This window comes from Eleutherodactylus coqui, chromosome 1 (genome assembly GCF_035609145.1).
Source record: "Eleutherodactylus coqui strain aEleCoq1 chromosome 1, aEleCoq1.hap1, whole genome shotgun sequence".
Classification (NCBI taxonomy): domain Eukaryota; kingdom Metazoa; phylum Chordata; class Amphibia; order Anura; family Eleutherodactylidae; genus Eleutherodactylus; species Eleutherodactylus coqui.
In genome coordinates, this window is record NC_089837.1 from 267,751,752 (window position 1) to 267,774,102 (window position 22,351).

The 22,351-nt window shown below is 49.3% G+C and overlaps 1 protein-coding gene across 1 annotated transcript in view; it reads right to left on the reverse strand.

Annotated features, from left to right (window-relative positions):
- The window catches only part of LOC136611720 (troponin T, cardiac muscle isoforms-like), a 465,566-nt gene that overhangs the window by 352,065 nt on the left and 91,150 nt on the right, over positions 1 to 22,351 (reverse strand). Inside the window, exon 3 of the mRNA XM_066591524.1 lies at positions 15,860 to 15,879. Coding sequence (XP_066447621.1) covers positions 15,860 to 15,879 — 20 coding nt within the window. The remainder of the gene's footprint in view (positions 1 to 15,859; positions 15,880 to 22,351) is intronic.

Sequence of the window (22,351 nt, forward strand, 5' to 3'; positions counted from 1 at the left end):
TGTGGAGGAAGTACTCCTCACTCTCTCCACATAAATTTGAGCTGCTGCTCTGCCAACCACTGCTCACTAAGCCCTGCCCCCTGCCAGTCATGCAGCAGTTAGGAGAGAACTGTGAAACTTTTGTGTGCTGGATGGGAAGTCCAGACCCATTTATGATGCTGGTGATGACGCAGCCAGCGTTTCACTGACCAGAAGATTGGCCCCATCTTAGGCAAGTAAAGGAGCAGTCTAAGCACCCCACCCCTCCTTCCCACAGAAAGGTGGGCACTTAAGCACTGAGTAGGTTTATATAAAAACAGAGCACAGCAATAAGTGCAGTGTCTTAAAGTGGCGGAAGCCGCCTTAGAGGAGAGCAAGGAAAGCAGACATGCTGGGCAAATGAAAAAAAGATGCAAGAGAAATGAGAGCAACAGCAGTATGATATGCATGCGTGTCAAATTAAGAGTAAGCAGAGAGGAGTTAGAGATCTTCTGTGATTTGAGAAAATATTCCAGGGCCAGCGTTTGAGAGCGAGTTGTTACAGCTGGTGGTTGGTGTGTGCATGCCGACATAAACACCCGAAGAGACTGAGATTAAGGCCTCATATCCATTAGGAAAATCAGGCCCGCCACGGATTCTTCATGCAGAATCCCGCAGCGGGTCACTCCTTTCCCTGAAATGTAATAGTTAAATATTGTTCCCTCTTAGGGCGCCCACCCACTGGCGTTTTTTTTTTTTTTGCGTTTTGCGTTTTTTCTCAAGAGCAATTAGAATTGAATGTACTCCTGTCCACTGGCGTTTTTTTTTGCGGTGCGTTGCGATTTTTAACATAGGAACTGTCAGTTGCATATGTGTCCTTATTTTTCTCCTAATGCACCCATGAATGTCAATGGAAATTAATGGAAAAGGCGCGAAAAAGCAGCGAAAACGCCGCGAAAAACGCGCCGAAAACGCTGCGTTTTTCACGCACGAAAATCGCAAACGCCAGTGGGTGGGCGCCCTTATGGAGAGAAAAGTCGGACTTTATGGTTAAATATTATGCATCATTAAAATATTGAACCCTCCTGTGGAATGATGAAATGTAATTCATATTTTTGCTGTTTAGTAAAAGTTTATTTTGCTGCAATAACTGCCTCCACCTTCATCTTTCGCCACTGTATCATCACACTTCATCCAACTTGCTTCTTACATTATCCTAAATCTGTTTTCTTAGTCTTCCATGTTCTCCACTGTGCCTACCAATGAATAAATATGTATTCCCTTCCAATCCTAGAAAGCACCTTCCCTCTAAGGAAGGTGCTAAATAGAGATGAGCGAGCACCAAAATGCTTGGGTGCTCGTTACTCGAGCCGAACTTCCCGCGATGCTCGAGGGTTCATTTCGAGTAACGAACCCCATTGAAGTCAATGGGCGACTTGAGCATTTTTGTATATCGCCGATGCTCGCTAAGGTTTTCATTTGTGAAAATCTGGGAAATTCAAGAAAGGGATGGGAACGACACAGAAATGGATAGGCCAGGCGAGGGGCTACATGTTGGGCTGCATCTCAAGTTCCCAGGTCCCACTATTAAGCCAAAATAGCGGCAAGAGTGGCCCCCCCAACAATTTTTACTTCTGAAAAACCCTCATTAACAAGGCATACCTTAGCTAAGCACCACACTACCTCCAACAAAGCACAATCACTGCCTGCATGACACTCCACTGCCCCTTCTCCTGGGTTACATGCTGCCCAACCCCCCCCCCCCCCGCACGACCCAGTGTCCACAGCGCACACCAAAGTGTCCCTGCGCAGCCTTCAGCTGCCCTCATGCCACACGCTGGCCTCATAGCCACACCACCCTCATGTCTATTTATAAGTGCGTCTGCCATGAGGAGGAACCAGAGGCACACACTGCAGAGGGTTGGCAGGGCCAGGCAGCAACCCTCTTTAAAAGGGGCGGGGCGATAGCTCACAATGCTGTACAGAAGCAATGAGAACTCCAATCCTGTGCCACCTCCATCAGGAGCTGCAAGCATGGGCATAGCAATGGGGAATCCATGTGCCACACAGTATTCATTCTGTCAAGGTGTCCCATAGCTCAATCCACACTGCAAGGGGAAAGCCGTCAGCGCTCTGCCCCCTACCCAAGTCAGTCAGTGCCTTTGTGCCAGACAGATCAAACACCGCAATGGGAACTAAGTTTGCACCAACAGCATAGGTGGGTCCTAGGAAACTCAAGACATGAACAAAAAATTGATCTGAGTGGCCAAACATGGCAGACTTGCACCGCGCCCACAGCATAGGCCTCGGCCCACAGATTCAGCAATCCTAGGCTGGAAGCGGACTTTCACTGCACCCAGGACATAGGCCTCTGCACAAACCCTCAGCAATCGCGTGCCTACAGTGGACTCCAATTTTAGCGTAGCTGTACACGTCTCATTAGCGCTGTATTGATCCTGTAGTTTGTCCCAATGGAGTGCCCCAGATAGTAGAGCTAATGTCAGATTAAATACAGCTGGGCTTTGGCCCACACTGCATGCCCCAGTCAGACTGGGGTTCTTTATAAGTAGACACAGGCAGGTACAACTCCGTGTGGACCGACAGCATGGGTGGGTCCCAGGAAGCCACTGGCATTACATAAATAAATCCCATTGCATTGCCCAGCACAGCTGAGGTAACGTCAGATTAAATGCAGGTGGGCTTCGGCCCACACTGCATGCCCCAGTCTGACCGGGGTTTTTAATACATAGACACAGGCAGGTACAAATCCCTAATGTGAAGTCCGTGTGGACCCAAAGCATGGGTTGCTCCCTGGAACCCACTGGGGGTACATAAACAAATCCCATTGCAGTGCCCTGGACAGCAGAGCTAACGTCAGATACAATACAGGTGGGCTTCGGCCCACAGTGCATGCCCCAGTCAGACTGGTAATATGTACCTTAACAGTAACCGCGTTGGTGGGAATGTGGTGGCGACTGCGGACCTAGTAGTGCGGTTTTATTTAGTTGGTTTTCGGAATGTGGCCAGGATTAAGTGGGCCATGGTGGGGGGATGGTGGGGGGGCTCTCTTGTTGTGTCGTTAAAGGTGAAATTCTTGGACTGCCACCAGACGGACCAATACAAAGGTATTTGCCAAGAATGTTTTCATTGTTGGAGGAGGAGGGGGATGTTTTTGAGGCACTATGTGTCCTCTCCATGTGTTCGTGGTTATATGCACCTTAACAGTAACCGCTATGGTGGGAAATGGCCTCGCCGCCATCATGTCTTTGGGAAGCCTCCGTTTCCACACCCCAGCGACATAACATTAGCAGCGGTATAGGCAGAGCCCACAATTAGTAACATTTCAGCGGTAGCATTAGGGACAGGCCCCAGTAACATATCACTAGCAGCATTATAGGGGTAGCACAGTATTAGTTCCATTTCAGTAGTAGTAGCAGTCCAGACAGGCCCCAGTAACAATTCCGAAGCAGCAGTATAGGGGGAGCACAGTCTTAGTTCCATTTCAGTAATAGTAGCACTCAAGACAGGCCCCAGTATAAATTCCGAAGCAGCAGTATAGGGGGAGCACAGTCTTAGTTCCATTTCAGTAATAGTAGCACTCAAGACAGGTCCCAGTAACAATTCCGAAGCAGCAGTATAGGGGGAGCACAGTCTTAGTTCCATTTCAGTAATAGCAGCAGTCTAGACAGGCCCCAGTAACAATTCCGAAGCAGCAGTATAGGGGGAGCACAGTATTAGTTCCATTTCAGTAGTAGTAGAAATCAAGACAGGCCACAGTAACATTCCCGTTGCAGCAGTTTAGGGAGATAACAGTCTCTTTCACATTTCAATAGTTGCAGTATAGACAAGGCCCCAGTTACATTTATGTAGCAAAAGTGTAGGCCAACCCCACACACCTTGCTGTACCATGAGTGCAGGTGAAGCCCATAAAAATTACTAGGATTACACTGTAGGCGAGGGCCCAAAAAAATTGGTGTACCAACAGTACTAATGTACCTTAGAAAAATTGCCCATGGGCAGGTGAAACCCATTAATCGCTTAGCTTACTGTGGCTTAATTTGTAACTAGGCCTGGAGGCAGCCCAGTTAAAATAAAAATTGGTTCAGGTGCAAGTTTCAACGCTTTAATGAGAATTGAAACGTATAAACATTGTTTACAAAAGTAATATGACTGAGCCTTGTGGGCCTAAGAAAAATTGCCCGTTCGGCGTGATTACGTGAGGTTTCAGGAGGAGGAGCAGGAGGAGGAAGATGAATATAATACACAAATTGATGAAGCTAAAAGGTCCCCGTTTTTTATGGTGATAGAGAACGATGCTTCCATCTGCGGGTGCAGCCTACGCATTGTTTAGGTACCGCTGCTGTCCGCTGGTGGAGAAGAGAAGTCTGGGGAAATCCAGGCTTTGTTCATCTTGATGAGTGTAAGCCTGTCGGCACTGTCAGTTGACAGGCGGCTACGCTTATCCGTGATGATTCCACCAGCCGCACTAAACACCCTCTCTGACAAGACGCTAGCCGCAGGGAAAAGCAAGCACCTCCAGTAGTTGTAGGGAGCAGAGGCGTCACGGAGGATGGTCGTGCGATCGGCTACGTACTCCCTCACCATCCTTTTACAGTGCTCCCGCCGACTCAGCCTTGACTGGGGTGCGGTGACACAGTCTTTCTGGGGAGCCATAAAGCTGGCAAAGGCCTTGGAGAGTGTTCCATTGCCTGCGCTGTACATGCTGCCTGATCTCCGCGCGTCCCCTGCTACCTGGCCCTCGGAACTGCGCCTTCTGCCACTAGTGCTGTCGGATGGGAATTTTACCATCAGTTTGTCCACCAGGGTCCTGTGGTATAGCATCACTCTCGAACCCGTTTCCTCTTCGGGTATGAGAGTGGAAAGGTTCTCCTTATACCGTGGGTTGAGCAGTGTGTACACCCAGTAATCCGTAGTGGCCAGAATGCGTGTAAGGTGAGGGTCACGAGAAAGGCATCCTAACATGAAGTCCGCCATGTGTGCCAGGGTACCTGTACGTAACACATGGCTGTCCTCACTAGGAAGATCACTTTCAGGATCCTCCTCCTCCTCCTCCTCAGGCCATACACGCTGAAAGGATGACAGGCAAGCAGCATGGGTACCCTCAGCAGTGGGCCAAGCTGTCTCTTCCCCCTCCTCCTCATGCTCCTCCCCCTCCTCCTCCTCCTCCAAAACGCGCTGAGATATAGACATGAGGGTGCTCTGACTATCCAGCGACATACTGTCTTCCCCCGTCTCCGAGCGCAAGGCGTCTGCCTTTATGCTTTGCAGGGAACTTCTCAAGAGGCATAGCAGAGGAATGGTGACGCTAATGATTGCAGCATCGCCGCTCACCATCTGGGTAGACCAAGGACCTGGCAGATGTCTTCCAACCAGGCCCACTTTTCTGTAAAGAGTTGAGGAGGCTGACTTCCACTACGCCGCCCATGTTGGAGTTGGTATTCCACTATAGCTCTACGCTGCTCATAAAGCCTGGCCAACATGTGGAGCATAGAGTTCCACCGTGTGGGCACGTCGCACAGCAGTCGGTGCACTGGCAGATTAAACCGATGTTGCAGGGTCCGCAGGGTGGCAGCGTACGTGTTGGACTTGCGGAAATGTGCGCTGAGCCGGCGCACCTTTCCGAGCAGGTATGACAAGCGTGGGTAGCTTTTCAGAAACCGCTGAACCACCAAATTAAAGACGTGGGCCAGGCATGGCACGTGCGTGAGGCTGCCGAGCTGCAGAGCCGCCACCAGGTTACGGCCGTTGTCACACACGACCATGCCCGGCTGGAGGCTCAGCGGCGAAAGCCAGCGGTCGGTCTGCTCTGTCAGACCCTGCAGCAGTTCGTGGGCCGTGTGCCTCTTCTCTCCTAAGCTGAGTAGTTTCAGCACGGCCTGCTGACGCTTGCCCACCGCTGTGCTGCCACGACGCGCGACACCGACTGGTGGCGACGTGCTGCTGCTGACACATCTTGATTGCGAGACAGAGGTTGCGTAGGAGGAGGAGGAGGAGGGTGGTTTAGTGGAGGAAGCATACACCGCCACAGCTACCACCACAGAGCTGGGGCCCGCAATTCTGGGGGTGGGTAGGACGTGAGCGGTCCCAGGCTCTGACTCAGTCCCAGCCTCCACTAAATTCACCCAATGTGCCGTCAGGGAGATATAGTGGCCCTGCCCGCCTGTGCTTGTCCACATGTCTGTTATTAAGTGGACCTTGGCAGTAACCGCGTTGTTGAGGGCGCGTACAATGTTGCGGGAGACGTGGTCGTGCAGGGCTGGGACGGCACATCGGGAAAAGTAGTGGCGACTGGGAACGGAGTAGAGCGGGGCCGCCGCCGCCATCTTGTTTTTGAATGCCTCAGTTTGCACAATACGTCAGCATCTCCAGGCTGATCAATTTGGCTATGTGCATGTTTAACGCTTGAGCGTGCGGGTGCGTGGCGGCGTACTTGCGCTCGCGCTCAAACAGTTGCGCTAGTGACGGCTGGACGCCGCGCTGAGAGACATTGCTGGATGGGGCCGAGGACAGCGGAGGTGAGCGTGTGGGTGCAGACCGGGAGACAGTCATGCCTGTGTCCTGAGAGGGGGGTTGGATCTCAGTGGCAGGTTGGGGCACAGGGGGAGAGGCAGTGGTGCAAACCGGAGGCGGTGAACGGCCTTTGTCCCACCTTGTGGGGTGCTTGGCCATCATATGCCTGAGCATGCTGGTGGTGGTGAGGCTGGTGGTGGTGGCTCCCCGGCTGATCTTGGTGCGACAAACCTTGCACACCACAGTTCGGCGGTCGTCTGCACTCTCAGTGAAAAACTGCCAGACGTTTGAGCACCTCGGCCTCTGCAGGGTGGCATGGCGCGAGGGGGCGCTTTGTGAAACAGTTGGTGGATTATTTGGTCTGGCCTGCCTCTACCCCTGGCCACCGTACTGCCTCTTCCAACCTGCCCTGCTGCTGCACTTGCCTCCCCCTCAGAAGACCTGTTCTCAGTAGGCTTAGCAAACCAGGTGGGGTCAGTCACCTCATCATCCAGCTGCTCTTCCTCCGAATCCTCTGTGCGCTCCTCCCTTGGACATACTGAAATTACTGCTACCTCACTGATCGTCATCGTCCTCCTCACCCACTGAAAGCTCTTGAGACAGTTGCCGGAAGTCTCCAGCCTCATCCCCCGGACCCCGGGAACTTTCCAAAGGCTGGGCATCAGTCACGACAAACTCCTCCGGTGGGAGAGGAACCATTGCTGCTCAATCTCGGCAGGGGCCCGAGAACAGTTCCTGGGAGTCTGCCTGCTCCTCAGAATGTGTCATTTTCATGGAGTGAGGAGGCTGGGAGGAAGGAGGAGCAGCAGCCAGAGGATTCAGAGTTGCAGCTGTGGACGGCGTAGAAGACTGGGTGGTCGATAGATTGCTGGATGCACTTTCTGCCATCCACGACAGGACCTGCTCACACTGCTCAGTTTCTAATAAAGGTCTACCGCGTGGACCCATTAATTGTGAGATGAATCTGGGGACCCCAGAAACTTGCCTCTCTCCTAATCCCGCAGCAGTCGGCTGCGATACACCTGGACCAGGAGCTCGGCCTGTGCCCACACCCTGACTTGGGCCTCCGCGTCCTCGCCCCCATCCACGTCCTCTAGGCCTACCCCTACCCCTCAGCATGGTGTATTACGAGTAGAGCAGAAACAGAACGCTGTAATTAAATGTGTCCCGCTTATTGGCCTGTGGTTGGAGGCTGACTTCGCTTACGGAGCACACAGCAGAGCCCGGAAACAATTATGCGCAAGCCTGTAGTGAGACCTAGGTGCGTATGACTGAGCTACTGGAATTCACAGCGCAGAAGCAGTCAAGTGCCCAAAGGCCAGTGGTAGGCCTTAAGTATTTTGCTTCAATTTTTTAAAATGGTGAGGTGAAAAACCAGACAGACACTGTATGCAGCGTATATATGTATACTGTTTCCCTCTGGCGGGATGACGGCGATCATGTAACGGACACAGCAGAGCCAGGAAACAATTATGTGCAAGCCTGCTGTAATGCTTAGCTGGGTATTAATTAGCTACTACCACCCCCAGCAGACACGCAGTAAACTGAAAACGGTCACAGGCAGCCCAAATATAGTATTTTTCCCCAATTTTTTTTAAAAAGCCCACTGCCTATATAGCCAGTATACCTCTTTCCCTGTACCACTGTTCCTGCCTCACCAGTACTGCCCCTATACTCTGTAAAATGACTGCAGACTGAGGACGCTATGGTCTGCACGCCCGATATACAAAAAAAAAAAAAAAATTGTGCAACACTGCTAAAAGCAGCCTCAGCAGTACTGCACATGGTCAGATGTGACCCTAAGAATGACCGTTGGGGTTCTTGAAGACTATAATAACACCTAACACTCTCCCTATAGCAGCTACAGCAAGACAGCACTTTCCCTGATCTCTCTCAGCGTGCATCTCTGGCGAGCCGCTGGCGGGGCAGATTTAAATACTCAGGGGTCATCTGATCTCCCCAGCCACTCACTGCTGGGGGGTGGAATAGGGCTGGAATGTCACAGGAGGAAGTTGTAATGCCTTCCCTGTGTTTCTATTGGCCAGAAAAGTGCGCAAATTTCTCAGGGAAGGAAATGTAATGGAGTCGAGCACCGCGTGGTGCTCGTCTCGAGTAACGAGCATCTCGAACACCCTAATACTCGAACGAGCATCAAGCTCGGACGAGTACGCTCGCTCATCTCTAGTGCTAAACCTTTGCTCTGTCTGTTTAGCTTAAAGTATCATATTTTAGTCCTGATTTCCTGGTTACTGATTCTTACCTTACCTTATTTTGCATGCTCCACTTCTGAGCTAGACTTGCATTGTTGACCATTCTCCTATATCCTGTCTGCCCTAACTCATGGCCTGATTCTACTGTAATGAATCTACTCTGTGTGCTCTATCTTTTGGTCTGTCTCTTGTGTTGAAGTATATACGGCTTGCCTCGATTCCAGACTTGTTTGACTACGCCTCTGTTCTCACACTAAGATATTGCGCCTCAGTGTGTAGTTGTGTCAGCCGCCACGTAATTAGGACCACTTCTAGTGTAATGGCCTTGAGACCCCATCTAACAGTGCAGATTCTGATTGGTGAGATGAAAGGGTAAAGACCAGCGTTCCTCAGGTTTTGCCTCTAGTTTTGGTTCAAAAGCAAAACAGTGTGTGGCACAGCGAATCCACATCTGCTGATTCTGATACATACAAAGTACACATAACATCGAACAATCGTCTGATCTTTTTGATAATGTGACTGCTGAAGCATTTGATGCTATAACAATTGTAAATTATCAGACTAGATTTCATGCTGAGATTCCTAAACAACATGCTGTTGTGCTGAATTTTGTTACAACTAGCTAAGGACGAATGTCCCAAGTCATCAGACCAGCTTGTTTTAACTAAAGTATGTGATCATTAAGTTTTCATTAAGAGTGGATGCACATATAGCTAAAATAAGGAAACTTAAAAGACATTTCAGGAAGGAACATTTACAGGACGATTAGAAAGATGGTTTGGGGTTCAGTCAGATGAGCGTTGTTTTTTGCGCACCTACGTGCGCAAGAAAAAAACGCTCCATACATGTTAAAAATGTGCATGACCCAAGCTCCATGTCCATTGCTTTCAATGGGGTAGGCACTACAGCTGCCCTATTGAAAGCAATGGGATGCAGGCAACCCCCGCAGTGATTTTCGGGGAAGGTCTCTAAATATAAGCCCTTCCCTGAAAATCATCCCTAGCTGGTGTAAAAAAAAATTTAAAAAATATATACATCACCTGTCCGTTCCTGTCGGGGCTCCAGTGCATCTTGTCGCTTAGTCCCCGTCACTGTACTGAAGCTCTTTCATCGGGCGGGGATTTAATTCAACTCAATGAATGGCTGAGTGCTGTCTGTCAGTGCTCAGCTAATCAGACCAGCGCTTTCAGGAGGCAGGATTTTTAAATCCCTGCCTGGTGAAAGTTTCAGAACAGTGCTGAAGACTAAGCGACAAGACGCGCTGGAGCCCCAACAGCGGCGGCCAAGTGATGTGCATATATATATATATTTTTTTTTTTTTGCACCAGCCAGGGATGATTTTCAGGGAATAGCTTATATTTCAAGCCCTTCCTCAAAAATCACTGAGGGCATAGCCTGCATCCCATTGCTTTCAATGGGGTGCCTTCAGCGCCAGCCCCATTGAAAGTAATAGGAGAAGATTGCGATCCTCTGCCAGGGGATCCTCTGGCAGGGGATTCCTTCATCCCCAGGGGGAGTCCCCTTGTCACTGAACACCGTTACAGTGCTGTCAAAGTGTTCAGTGATGAGAGGACTCCCTGCGGGAATATTTTATGTTTAGCATGAACCTTCCTGGCGCACGGATGTCCTATCTTCTGCAGGTGCGAGTATTTTGCGCTTGTAAAAGACAGACATTTGAACACTACATAGGGAACAAATGGTTCTGTCAGACGCACTTTTTTTGCGCACATAAAAAAATGCTTGTCTGACTTCGCCCTTAAATAAATAAATCCAATAAACTGATTCAAAGGTGTTTGGAGGTTGGATCACTGGCATCAGTCATTATTTATTGCGGATTATTCTTGTGTTCATTGTTATATGAGTGGGTAGCAAGTTCATCAAATGGATAATAACCAAAATGCGTAAAGCAAAGTGTGAGGTGGGGTCAAATGCTATACTAATAAGAGAATTCATTTGCAGATCGAAGGATAAGGAGGTGGGTAGGATTGGGGCTGTGGGTGAACACTGTTTATAAAATTCCAGCATTAAACTCCGCACTCTCCCATGGCTTCGCCCTCACCAGTCTGCATATGAATTCTCCTGTTAGTGTAGTGTCAGTTTCCTCACCCCATGGTCCTGCCTTTTTCCCCTATCCAGTCACCACAGGAATTATCCTGTCCTAGTATGTGTTTATATATGATTGACAGCTTGAAGGACCATTCTCTGATCCAGATTAATTTAAGGGTGGACACCTATACAAGGGGTGGTAACCAAATAGCCTATATAACCTAACTGACAGTTCCTTTGGTCATTTTCAGCATGGACTCCCTGCATGATCAAGTAGTATGTATGATACCCATTGATAATATGTTGTTGTTACTTGTATGTTCTTTTTTTTCACGTCTATTTTTTATTGGTCACAATTTCTTTTTTTATATGTATATTTGTTTGTATGTACTTTTAGTTATGATGACAATATCATTGATTTTAGGCTTGATAAAGGGCAATGTTTGGCCGAAACGTTGCCTGATACTTGCTCCATGGATTAATAAAACATTTTTTTTATGGTGAATAACTAGTTGCACCATTGTATGCTGCCACATCTTTACATTTTGGATGATATGGAGGTTGTCAGTTCACAACCAGCTAGTGGCAGTTGCATTTGTCTGAACTTAACCCCTTAGTGACCAAGCCTGTTTACGCCTTAATGACCAGGCCAAATTTTGCAAATCTGACACGTGTCACTTTAGCATGGAAAAAGACCAGAAAGGTTTTGCATATCCAAGCGATTCTGACATTGTTTTATCGCCACATGTTGTACTTCATTTAGGTGGAAAAAAAAGACCGATAGAATTTGTATTTATTAAAAGCGCCAAAATTGGGAAAATTTTGAAAAAACAGTCATTTTTTCACACTTCCAACTGCAATATCTCAAATATGTGCAAACATAATATAGAAATTTTTGCTAAGATTTATATTTCCATTCGTTTACTTTATTTTGGGCGCACATTGGAAAAACTTTCGTTTTTTTTTAACCATTTAGGAGACGTACAAATGTAACATTACTTTTCAGCATTTTGAGGAACACTTTGTTTTCCTACACCAATCCAAGATTGGAAAGGCTCATAGGAGTCAAAATGATAGATACCCCATTTTAAAAACTACACCCTTTAACGTATTCACTGAGGGGTGTCAGGAGTATTGTAACCCCACAGTTTTTTTTCAGGCGTCAATGCAATTTAGAAGAGAAAAACAAAAATTTCATATTTTTGCAAATATGTCATTTTAAAGACAGGACTTTTTTCTATAGTACACATGAAAATTAGGATTTGCACCCCAGAATGGATACCCCTGTTTGTCCCGTGCTCAGAAACATACCCATTGTGGCCCTAATCTTACGTTTGGATGCACAATGGGGCCCAAAATGAAAGGAGCAATCGGTGGCTTTCGGAACAGAAATTTTGCTTGAAGGAGATTTAGGCCCCATTGCCCACTTGTAGAGCCATTGAGTGACCAAAACTATGGAGAACCCCCACAAGTGACCCCATTTTGAAAAGTAGACCCCTTAACGAATTTATCTAGGGGTACGATGACTTTTTTGACTTCACAGTTTTTGAATGAATCTAAGCCAAGCCGAAGGAAAAAAATAACGGTTTTCATTTTTTTGGTAATTCTGACTTTTTAAAAGCAGTTTTTTGTACAGCACATATATGAATGAAGACTTGCACCCCAAAATGGATACCCCTGTTTCTCCGGTGCTCATAAACATACCCATTGTGGCCCTAATCATATGTCTGGATGCACAATGGGGCCCAAAATGAAAGGAGCAAGCGGTGGCTTTCGGAACAGAAATTTTGCTTGAAGGAGATTTAGGCCCTATTGCCCACTTGTAGAGCCATTGAGTGACCAAAACGATGGAGAACCCCCACAAGTGACCCCATTTTGAAAAGTAGACCCCCTAACGAATTTATCTAGGGGTATGATGACTTTTTTGACTTCACAGTTTTTGAATGAATCTAAGCCAAGCAGAAGGAAAAAATTACGATTTTCATTTTTTTGGCAATTGTGTCAATTTAAAAACTGGGTTTTTTGTACAGTGTACATAGGAATGAAGACTTTCACCCCAAAATGGATACCCCTGTTTGTCCCCTGTTCAGAAACATACCCATTGTGGCACTAATCTACTTACAGGACACATGGCTAGGCTCATAATGGAGGGAATGCCCGCTGGATTTCAGGGCAGAACTGAATAAATTCCAGGCCCCATTGCCCACTTATACGGAAAAAAAATTGACTTCCTAAAAATAATCCCCCCCCGCCATCCCCATTTTTTGGCATTCCCTAAATATTAGATAAAGGTAATAATATAAACTGCGTTTTATGTCCGAAGACGGGTAATTACGGAGGCTGGTTGGGCTGGGCACATGGAGCAAGAAAACCGGGTATCCCCCCCCTCCTCTCATGTATTTTGGGGGGTATTTCGTAACCTCAGCGGCGGGGATGGGGTGTAGAAAGTGGCGCTGTGAGGCTTTGTAATCTTGCTGCGGTGCAGCGGTCTCACAGAGAAGGCACTCAACAAGCTGCTCCTGGAACTGCAGGAAGGCGAGCGTTCCCGGGGCTTCTTGTAAATTACGGATTACTGGTAGCGGTCTGAATAACGCCGTGCTCACGTAGCCGTAGGCGGAATCTGCTTGCGGAGGCCCGCAGCGGATTCCAGCTGTGAGCCCGGCTGTGACCCTGCGTACGGTTGCGTAATGTACTGCGCATAACTGCCTACTCACACAGGCGGTTTTTTGTTTGCATTTCCCGCGCTGTCGCTTAGAGATGACCCGGGTACCCGCAGCCTGTACACAATGTGTTTGCACATGGGGTGCGAGTATATCCGCGATCATAGAGCACAAAGGGCTCTAGGTCGCAGATATTCGTGGTAAAATATAGCATGCTGTGTTCTGTTTCTGCGAGTGGATTACGTAATTCCGACCCGCTAATTGGGGGGAATTGTGTAATCCAATGCATGCGATTGATCCGTGGATTACCGCTGATCAAGCGCATGCAGAACCTGTAATTCCTCTCCGGCCATGTGTGACCGGCCTAATGTTAGTTCGCTACTTTATCATGTGACCGGGGACCGCTCAGTGAGGCCACCGGTCACTGCTCCAAGCACTCAGCAACCGTTGGTCGCTGGGAGCAAGGAGATTTAAAATTTCCTGGGCTCCCCGGCTCCTGCGAATGTGTCCGGCATTTTGCCGGCGGGCGCATGCGCAGCAGCCAGAAGGGTCCATGGAGGATAATCGCATCTGGATTCAAATGCGGAAGCCTCCGAGAAGATGTTTCACCTCCCCCCACCGATCGCATCGGTGAGGGGAAATGAAACTGCCACTTTTTAAAGAACTTTTACGTGATCGCCATTATGCATTGGATAACGGCGATCACGTGACCAGTAACCGCATACCGCGGCTCCCCGTGACATCTCCAGGCTCTTGGCTACCTTTTGTAGCCAGCAGCAGGGAGATTTTATATTTCTTGGGCAATCTTTCACTTTTGCGCATGCGTCCGCCACCATGCTGACGGGCGCATGCGCCGAAGCTGGGGTAAGATCCGCGGATCAACATCCCACCAGGGAACAAATCCAGGACCTTGGGTACGTAATTTCATCCCCCTTTACGGATACGATCCATAAGGGGAGATGAAACTTTAACTTTTTAAACTTTTTTTTACTTTTAACTTTTTTTTTTTTTTTACTTTTTAACTTTATATGATCACCGTTATCTGATGGATAACGGTGATCATATGACTGGAAACTGCATACAGCGGTCCCCAGTCATATCTCCCTGCACTCGGCTATCTGTGACAGCCGGGTGCAGGGAGATTTTGAATCTGCCGGGCTCGCCGGCTTCTGCGCATGCGCGCCGCATCGGCACATCGCAGAAGCCAGCGGGGGGTCCCGACACCGGCAGGAGGACATCGGCGGACCTGAGGTGAGTATTTTCACCTCCCCTCATGGATCGGATCCATGAGGGGAGGTGAAACTTTTCTTTTTTTACACTTTTTTAAACTTTTTTGCGATTGCCGCTATCCATTGGATAACGGCGATCGCGGTACCGGGGACCGCTCACCGCAGTCCCCGCTGACATCTCCTGCCTCCCGGCTACCTACAGGAGCCGGGAGCCAGGAGATTTTAAGTCTCCCGCGCCGCCGGGCCTTCTGCGCATGCGGCTGACGTAATGCCGCCTGGCGCGCATGCGCAGAAGGACAGCTACGGCGCCCGGAGCATTGGGACAGCTGGGAGTCATGCGGCGGACATCGGTGAGTAATTTCAGCTGCTCCGATGGATCCGATCCATCAGAGCAGCTGAATCTTTAACTTTTATTGCACTTTTATTTACTTTTTTGCGATCGGCGCTATCCATTGCATAGCGCCGATCGCAATGCCGGGGGGGGGGGGGGGGCTCCGAACAGCCCGGGATGACAGCTCCATGCTGTCAGCTACCTGCAGACACCAACAGCATGGAGCTGTCACGTCCACAGCCCGAGGGGCATTATTCTCTGCAGGAAGCATGTTTTTACGTCCTCAGAGAATAAAGCCCACTTCGGGAGGACGTAAAAACACTATGGGCTGGTTGTTAAGGGGTTAATGAGGTTCCTCCCTATTGGGAGTTTATTTGCCACAAAGTGAGTGCTGTGGGTGCCCATATTTTTGACAAGTCCACAGGCTACACTGACAGTAGCCATTTTATACTATTCCTACAGAAACCCTTTAACCTTCATTTGTGGTCAAGTTAACCTGACTGTTTAAGTTGCTAAGCTGCATGCACATAAAATTATTTGGAATTCTGGTAAATAAAAAATATTGATTTTGAAAAACTGTTCCCAATTGGTCAAACTTCCCTGAAAACCATTGGTTATGGCACCTAGGTTCTTGTTATTTATGATAATTGAATATTTTTGCTATTTTAGTGATATATAGTCAGTTCTGACCTGTATTTTATAAAAACTATGTAGCTGCAATAAAATGTTCTTTAATTTCAATGAAGTGACACCTCATATGAATCCTTGATGAAATCTTAGATGACTGTTAAAAGAAAACATCTGTAACAGTTGGGCTTTATTAACAAACTAGTGAAGCTATTTAGCCTTTAACTCTAACTGGCCTTGTTATGAAGATGATATTAAATAAATTACCTTCTGTTTCTTCCTCATCTCTGTAAAAAATAAAATAGAACACGTTAAAAGAGTAATGGAAATTTTTTTTAAATTGTAAATACTGAAGTAGTTAATGAATGTTTACTAAAATTTACAAATATATCAGCAAATGAACAAAATTTACTAACAGTCAATAATATTTTCATTTTACTTAGTACTCTCTCATACCTGTAAATTAAAATAAAGATGAGATATGGATGTGAATTACAGATTTTTTTTATAATTTGTTACCTTTTTGTTTCTATATTCAATTTTTTAAGATTAATATTTTTTACTGCTTTTGTAATGTTTCTGAAGTAAGAATGTAAAAAAAAAAATAGAATAAATATGCAATAACTGATCTCTGATTGTTTCATTCAATTACACACAGATTCCAGAGCTCAACATATACAGTAGTTGCCCTTACTGCAGCTTGTGTCCACTAGCCAAATAATCCCCTCAGCAAGTTGCTTGCAGTTCTCCAATTTTTCTCTTTTTCTGTTGCAGAAGGTATTAGACCCTCCTTGCTGTGTCCCGTTTAAATGGTTTTCTGGCTGTGATCTCTGCTCTGCAGACCAGGTCATCTCTCACACAGTTCACTACCAACACTTCTCCTGTACAGCAACTAGAGATGAGCGAACGTACTCGTCCGAGCTTGATACTCGTTCGAGTATTAGCGTGTTCGAGATGCTCGTTACTCGTAACGAGTACCACGCGATGTTCGGGTTACTTTCACTTTCATCTCTGAGACGTTAGCGCGCTTTTCTGGCCAATTGTAAGAGACAGGGAAGGCATTACAACTTCCCCCTGCGACGTTCAAGCCCTATACCACCCCCCTGCAGTGAGTGGCTGGCGAGATCAGGTGTCACCCGAGTATAAAAATCGGCCCCTCCCGCGGCTCGCCACAGATGCGCTCTGACATAGAGGAGGGAAAGTGCTATCTTGGTGGAGCTGCTATAGGGAGAGTGTTAGGAGTATTTTAGGCTTCAAGAACCCCAACGGTCCTACTTAGGGCCACATCTAACCGTGTGCAGTGCTGTGGAGGCTGCTTTGTACAGTGTTGCACATTTTTTTTTTTTTGTATATCGGCCGTGCAGAGCATTGCGCCCTGCAGTAATACTCCAGGGACAGAAGTGCGTAGGCAGGGACAGAAGACATATTGATTGAATATAGGCAGTGGGCCTTTGCTAAAAAATTTGGGGCAAAAAATCTATTTGGCCTGCCTGCGACTGTGCTCAGTGTTCTGGGTCTGTCTGTGCTGGGTGCAGTAGTTCTACAAAATCATACGCAGCCAGCTAAGTGTTACAGCAGGCTTGCGCCAAATTATTTCCTGGCGTTCCGTAAGCGAAGTCAGCCTCCAACCACAGGCCAATAAGCAGCACATTTAATTACAGCGTTCTGTTTCTGCATTACTGGTAATACAGCATGCTGAGGGGCAGGGGTAGGCCTAGAGGGCGTGGACGCGGCCGAGGACGCGGAGGCCCAAGTCAGGGTGTGGGCACAGGCCGAGCCAGTGCGGTGGCCAGGGGTAGAGGCAGGGCAAGACCGAATAATCCACCAACTGTTTCCCAAAGCGCCCCCTCGCGCCATGCCACCCTGCAGAGGTCAAGGTGCTCTACAGTGTGGCAGTTTTTCACAGAGATGCCTGACGACCGACGAACAGTGGTGTGCAACCTTTGTCGCGCCAAGATCAGCTGGGGAGGCACCACCACCAGCATGCGCAGGCATATGATGGCCAAGCACCCCACAAGGTGGGACGAAGGCCGTTCACCGCCTCCGGTTTGCACCACTGCCTCTCCCCCTGTGCCCCAACCTGCCACTGAGATCCAACCCCCCTCTCAGGGCACAGGCACTACCGTCTCCTGGCCTGCACCCACACCCTCACCTCCGCTGTCCTCGGCCCCATCCAGCAATGTCTCTCAGCGCAGCATCCAGACGTCGCTAGCGCCACTGTTTGAGCGCAAGCGCAAGTACACCGCCACGCACCCGCACGCTCAAGCGTTAAACGTGCACATTGCCAAATTGATCAGCCTGGAGATGCTGCCTTATAGGCTTGTGGAAACGGAGGCTTTCAAAAGCATGATGGCGGCGGCGGCCCCGCGCTACTCAGTTCCCAGTCGCCACTACTTTTCCCGATGTGCCGTCCCAGGCCTGCACGACCACGTCTCCCGCAACATTGTACGCGCCCTCACCAACGCGGTTACTGCCAAGGTCCACTTAACAACGGACACGTGGACAAGCACAGGCGGGCAGGGCCACTATATCTCCCTGACGGCACATTGGGTGAATTTAGTGGAGGCTGGGACAGAGTCAGAGCCTGGGACCGCTCACGTCCTACCCACCCCCCGAATTGCGTGCCCCAGCTCGGTGGTGGTATCTGCGGCGGTGTATGCTTCCTCCACTAAACCACCCTCCTCCTCCTACGCAACCTCTGTCTCGCAATCAAGATGTGTCAGCAGCAGCACGTCGCCAGCAGTCGGTGTCGCGCGGCATGGCAGCTCAGCGGTGGGTAAGCGTCAGCAGGCCGTGCTGAAGCTACTCAGCTTAGGAGATAAGAGGCACACGGCCCACGAACTGCTGCAGGGTCTGACAGAGCAGACCGACCGCTGGCTTGCGCCGCTGAGCCTCCAACCGGGCATGGTCGTGTGTGACAACGGCCGTAACCTGGTGGCGGCTCTGCAGCTCGGCAGCCTCACGCACGTGCCATGCCTGGCCCATGTGTTTAATTTGGAGGTTCAGTGCTTTCTGAAAAGCTACCCACACTTGTCACACCTGCTCGGAAAGGTGCGCCAGCTCTGCGCACATTTCCGCAAGTCCCACACGCACGCTGCCACCCTGCGGACACTGCAACATCGGTTTAATCTGCCAGTGCACCGACTGCTGTGCGACGTGCCCACACAGTGGAACTCTACGCTCCACATGTTGGCCAGGCTCTATGAGCAGCGTAGAGCTATTGCGGTATACCAACTCCAACATGGGCGGAGTAGTGGGAGTCAGCCTCCTCAATTATTTACAGAAGAGTGGGCCTGGTTGGCAGCCATCTGCCAGGTCCTTGGAAACTTTGAGGAGTCTACCCAGATGCTGAGCGGGGATGCTGCAATCATTAGCGTCACCATTCCTCTGCTATGCCTCTTGAGAAGTTCCCTGCAAAGCATAAAGGCAGACGCTTTGGAATCGGAAACGGAGGCGGGGGAAGACAGTATGTCGCTGGATAGTCAGAGCACCCTCCTGTCTATATCTCAGCGCGTTGAGGAGGAGGGGAGAGGAGCATGAGGAGGAGGGGGAAGAGACAGCTTGGCCCACTGCTGAGGGGACTGATGCTGCTTGCCTGTCATCCTTTCAGCGTGTATGGCCAGAGGAGGAGGAGGAGGAGGAGGAGGGGGAGGAGCATGAGGAGGAGGGGGAAGAGACAGCTTGGCCCACTACTGAGGGTACAGATGCAGCTTGCCTGTCATCCTTTCAGCGTGTATGACCAGAGGAGAAGGAGGGGGAGGATCCTGAAAGTGATCTTCCGAGTGAGGACAGCCATGTGTTGCGTACAGGTACCCTGGCACACATGGCTGACTTCATGTTAGGATGCCTTTCTCGTGACCCTCGCATTACACGCATTCTGGCCACTACGGATTACTGGGTGTACACACTGCTCGACCCACGGTATAAGGAGAGCCTTTCCACTCTCATTCTCGAAGAGGAAAGGGGTTCGAGAATGATGCTATACCACAGGGCGCTGGTGGACAAACTGATGGTAAACTTCCCATCCGACAGCGCTAGTGGCTGAAGGCGCATTTCCGCGGCCCATGTAGCAGGGGAGGCGCAGAGATCAGGCAGCATGTACAGCGCAGGCAGGGGAACATTATCCAAGGCCTTTGCCAGCTTTATGGCTCCCCAGCAAGACTGTGTCACCGGTCCCCAGTCAAGGCTGAGTTGGCGGGAGCACTGTAAAAGGAGGGTGAGGGAGTACGTAGCCGATCGCACGACCGTCCTCGGTGACGCCTCTGCCCCCTACAACTACTGGGTGTCGAAGCTGGAGACGTGGCCTGAACTCGCGCTGTATGCCCTGGAGGTGCTTGCTTGTCCTGCGGCTAGCATCTTGTCAGAGAGTGTGTTTAGTGTGGCTGGGGGAATCATCACGGATAAGCGTACCCACCTGTCAACCGACAGTGCCGACAGGCTTACACTCATCAAGATGAACAAAGCCTGGATTTCCCCAGACTTCTCTTCTCCACCAGCGGACAGCAGCGATACCTAAACAATACGTAGGCTGCACCCGCGGATGGAAGTATCGTTCTCTATCACCATCCAAAACGGGGACCTTTTTGCTTCATCTATCTGTGTATAATATTCCTCCTCCTCCGCCTGCTCCTCCTCCTGAAACCTCACATAATCACGCCGAATGGGCAATTTTTCTTAGGCCCACAAGGCTCAGTCATATAATTTTTGTAAACAATTTTTATACGTTTCAATGCTCATTAAAGCGTTGAAACTTTCACCTCAACCAATTTTTATTTTTACTGGGCTGCCTCCAGGCCTAGTTACCAATTAAGCCACATTAACCAAAGCGATTAATGGGTTTCACCTGCCCTCTTGGTTGGGCATGGGCAATTTTTCTCAGGTACATTAGTACTGTTGGTACACCAATTTTTGGGGGCCCTCGCCTACAGTGTAATCCAATTAATTTTTTGCCCACCTGCATTACAGCTGACGTAACATCAGCTGTGTTGGGCACTGCAATGGGATATATTTATGTACCGCCGGTGGGTTCCAGGGAGCCACCCATGCTGTGGGTCCACAGGGAGTGGTAAATGCATCTGTCCACTTCTAAAGAACCCCGGTCTGACTGGGGCATGCAGTGTGGGCCGAAGCCCACCTGCATTAAACATGACATTATTACCTCAGCTGTGATGGGCAATGCAATGGGATATATTAATGTACCGCCGGTGGCTTCCTGGCACCCACCCATGCTGTGGGTCCACAGGAGTTGTAACTGCATGTGTCCACTTCTAAAGAACCCCGGTCTGACTGGGGCATGCAGTGTGGGCCGAAGCCCACCTGCATTAAGCACGACATTACATCAGCTGTGTTGGGCACTGCAATGGGATATATTTATATACCGCCGGTGGGTTCCAGGGAGCCACCCATGCTGTGCGTGCACACGGAATTCCCATTGCGGAGTTGTACCTGCCTGTGACTAGTTATAAAAAAACGCGGTCTGACTGGGGCATGCAGACACCTTGACAGAATGAATAGTGTGTGGCACATAGGTTCCCCATTGCCATGCCCACGTGTGCAGCTCCAGATGGAGGTGGCACAGGATTATATTTCTCATTGCTTCTGTACAGCATTGTGGGCTATTGCCCCGCCCCTTTTAAAGAGGGTCGCTGCCTAGCCGTGCCAACCCTCTGCAGTGTGTGCCTGCGGTTCCTCTGGCAGACGCACTTATAAATAGACATGAGGGTGGCGTGGCATGAGGGCAGCTGAAGGCTGGGCAGGGACAGTTTGGTGTGCGCTGTGGACACTGGGTCGTGGGGGGGGGGGGGGGGTTGGGCAGCATGTTACCCAGGAGAAGTGGCAGCGGAGTGTCATGCAGGCAGTGATTGTGCTTTGTTGGAGGTAGTGTGGTGCTTAGCAAAGTATGCATTGCTAATGAGGGCTTTTCAGAAGTAAAAGTTGTTGGGAGGGGGGGGGGTCCCACTCTTGCCACTATTGTGGCTTAATAGTGGGACCTGGGAACTTGAGATGCAGCCCAACATGTAGCCCCTCGCCTGCCCTATCCGTTGCTATGTCGTTCCCATCACTTTCTTGAATTGCCCAGATTTTCACAAACGAAAACCTTAGGGAGCATCGGCGATATACAAAAATGCTCGGGTCGCCCATTGACTTCAATGGGGTTCGTTACTCGAAACGAACCCTCGAGCATCGCGAAAAGTTCGTCTCGAGTAACGAGCACCCGAGCATTTTGGTGCTCGCTCATCTCTAACAGCAACCCTTTATGCTCTCCCTCCCTGCTTGTGACAGTTACAATAACTAAATCATAAATCCCATGACTCCCTCAAGATTGAAGTTGGTAAGGCTCATGAAATCGCAATGAGATTGCTGGGGGACCATTTGAGTGTCAGGGTAGCCTGCGGTTTTGTGAAGGCCCTAAGGGCTGCCATGTATTTCTGCCTATTAAGCTGTGCCTATAGCATAGCTTAATAAAATGCTTGTGGAGGTGAGGGTTTCAGGGTTACATGAAGTAAGCTGTACATTCACTAGCTCCATTGCCCTGGGGTAAAAATTGGCTTTCCACAGCATCCGTTGTGGGACCCTGGTGACATAATCGGATCACTTATCTCTTTTAGTGCTCCTGGATCATGGGGCAAGCAAAAAGGATGCTGAAATCTGCAAGACTCAAAAAGTTCTTTCCTTTCACAAGGTCACAAAATGGAGTCAGCAGCATGTTCAGTGAATCAGAGGACAGTAGTGTTGCAGCTTCACAAGTGTCCTCACCTA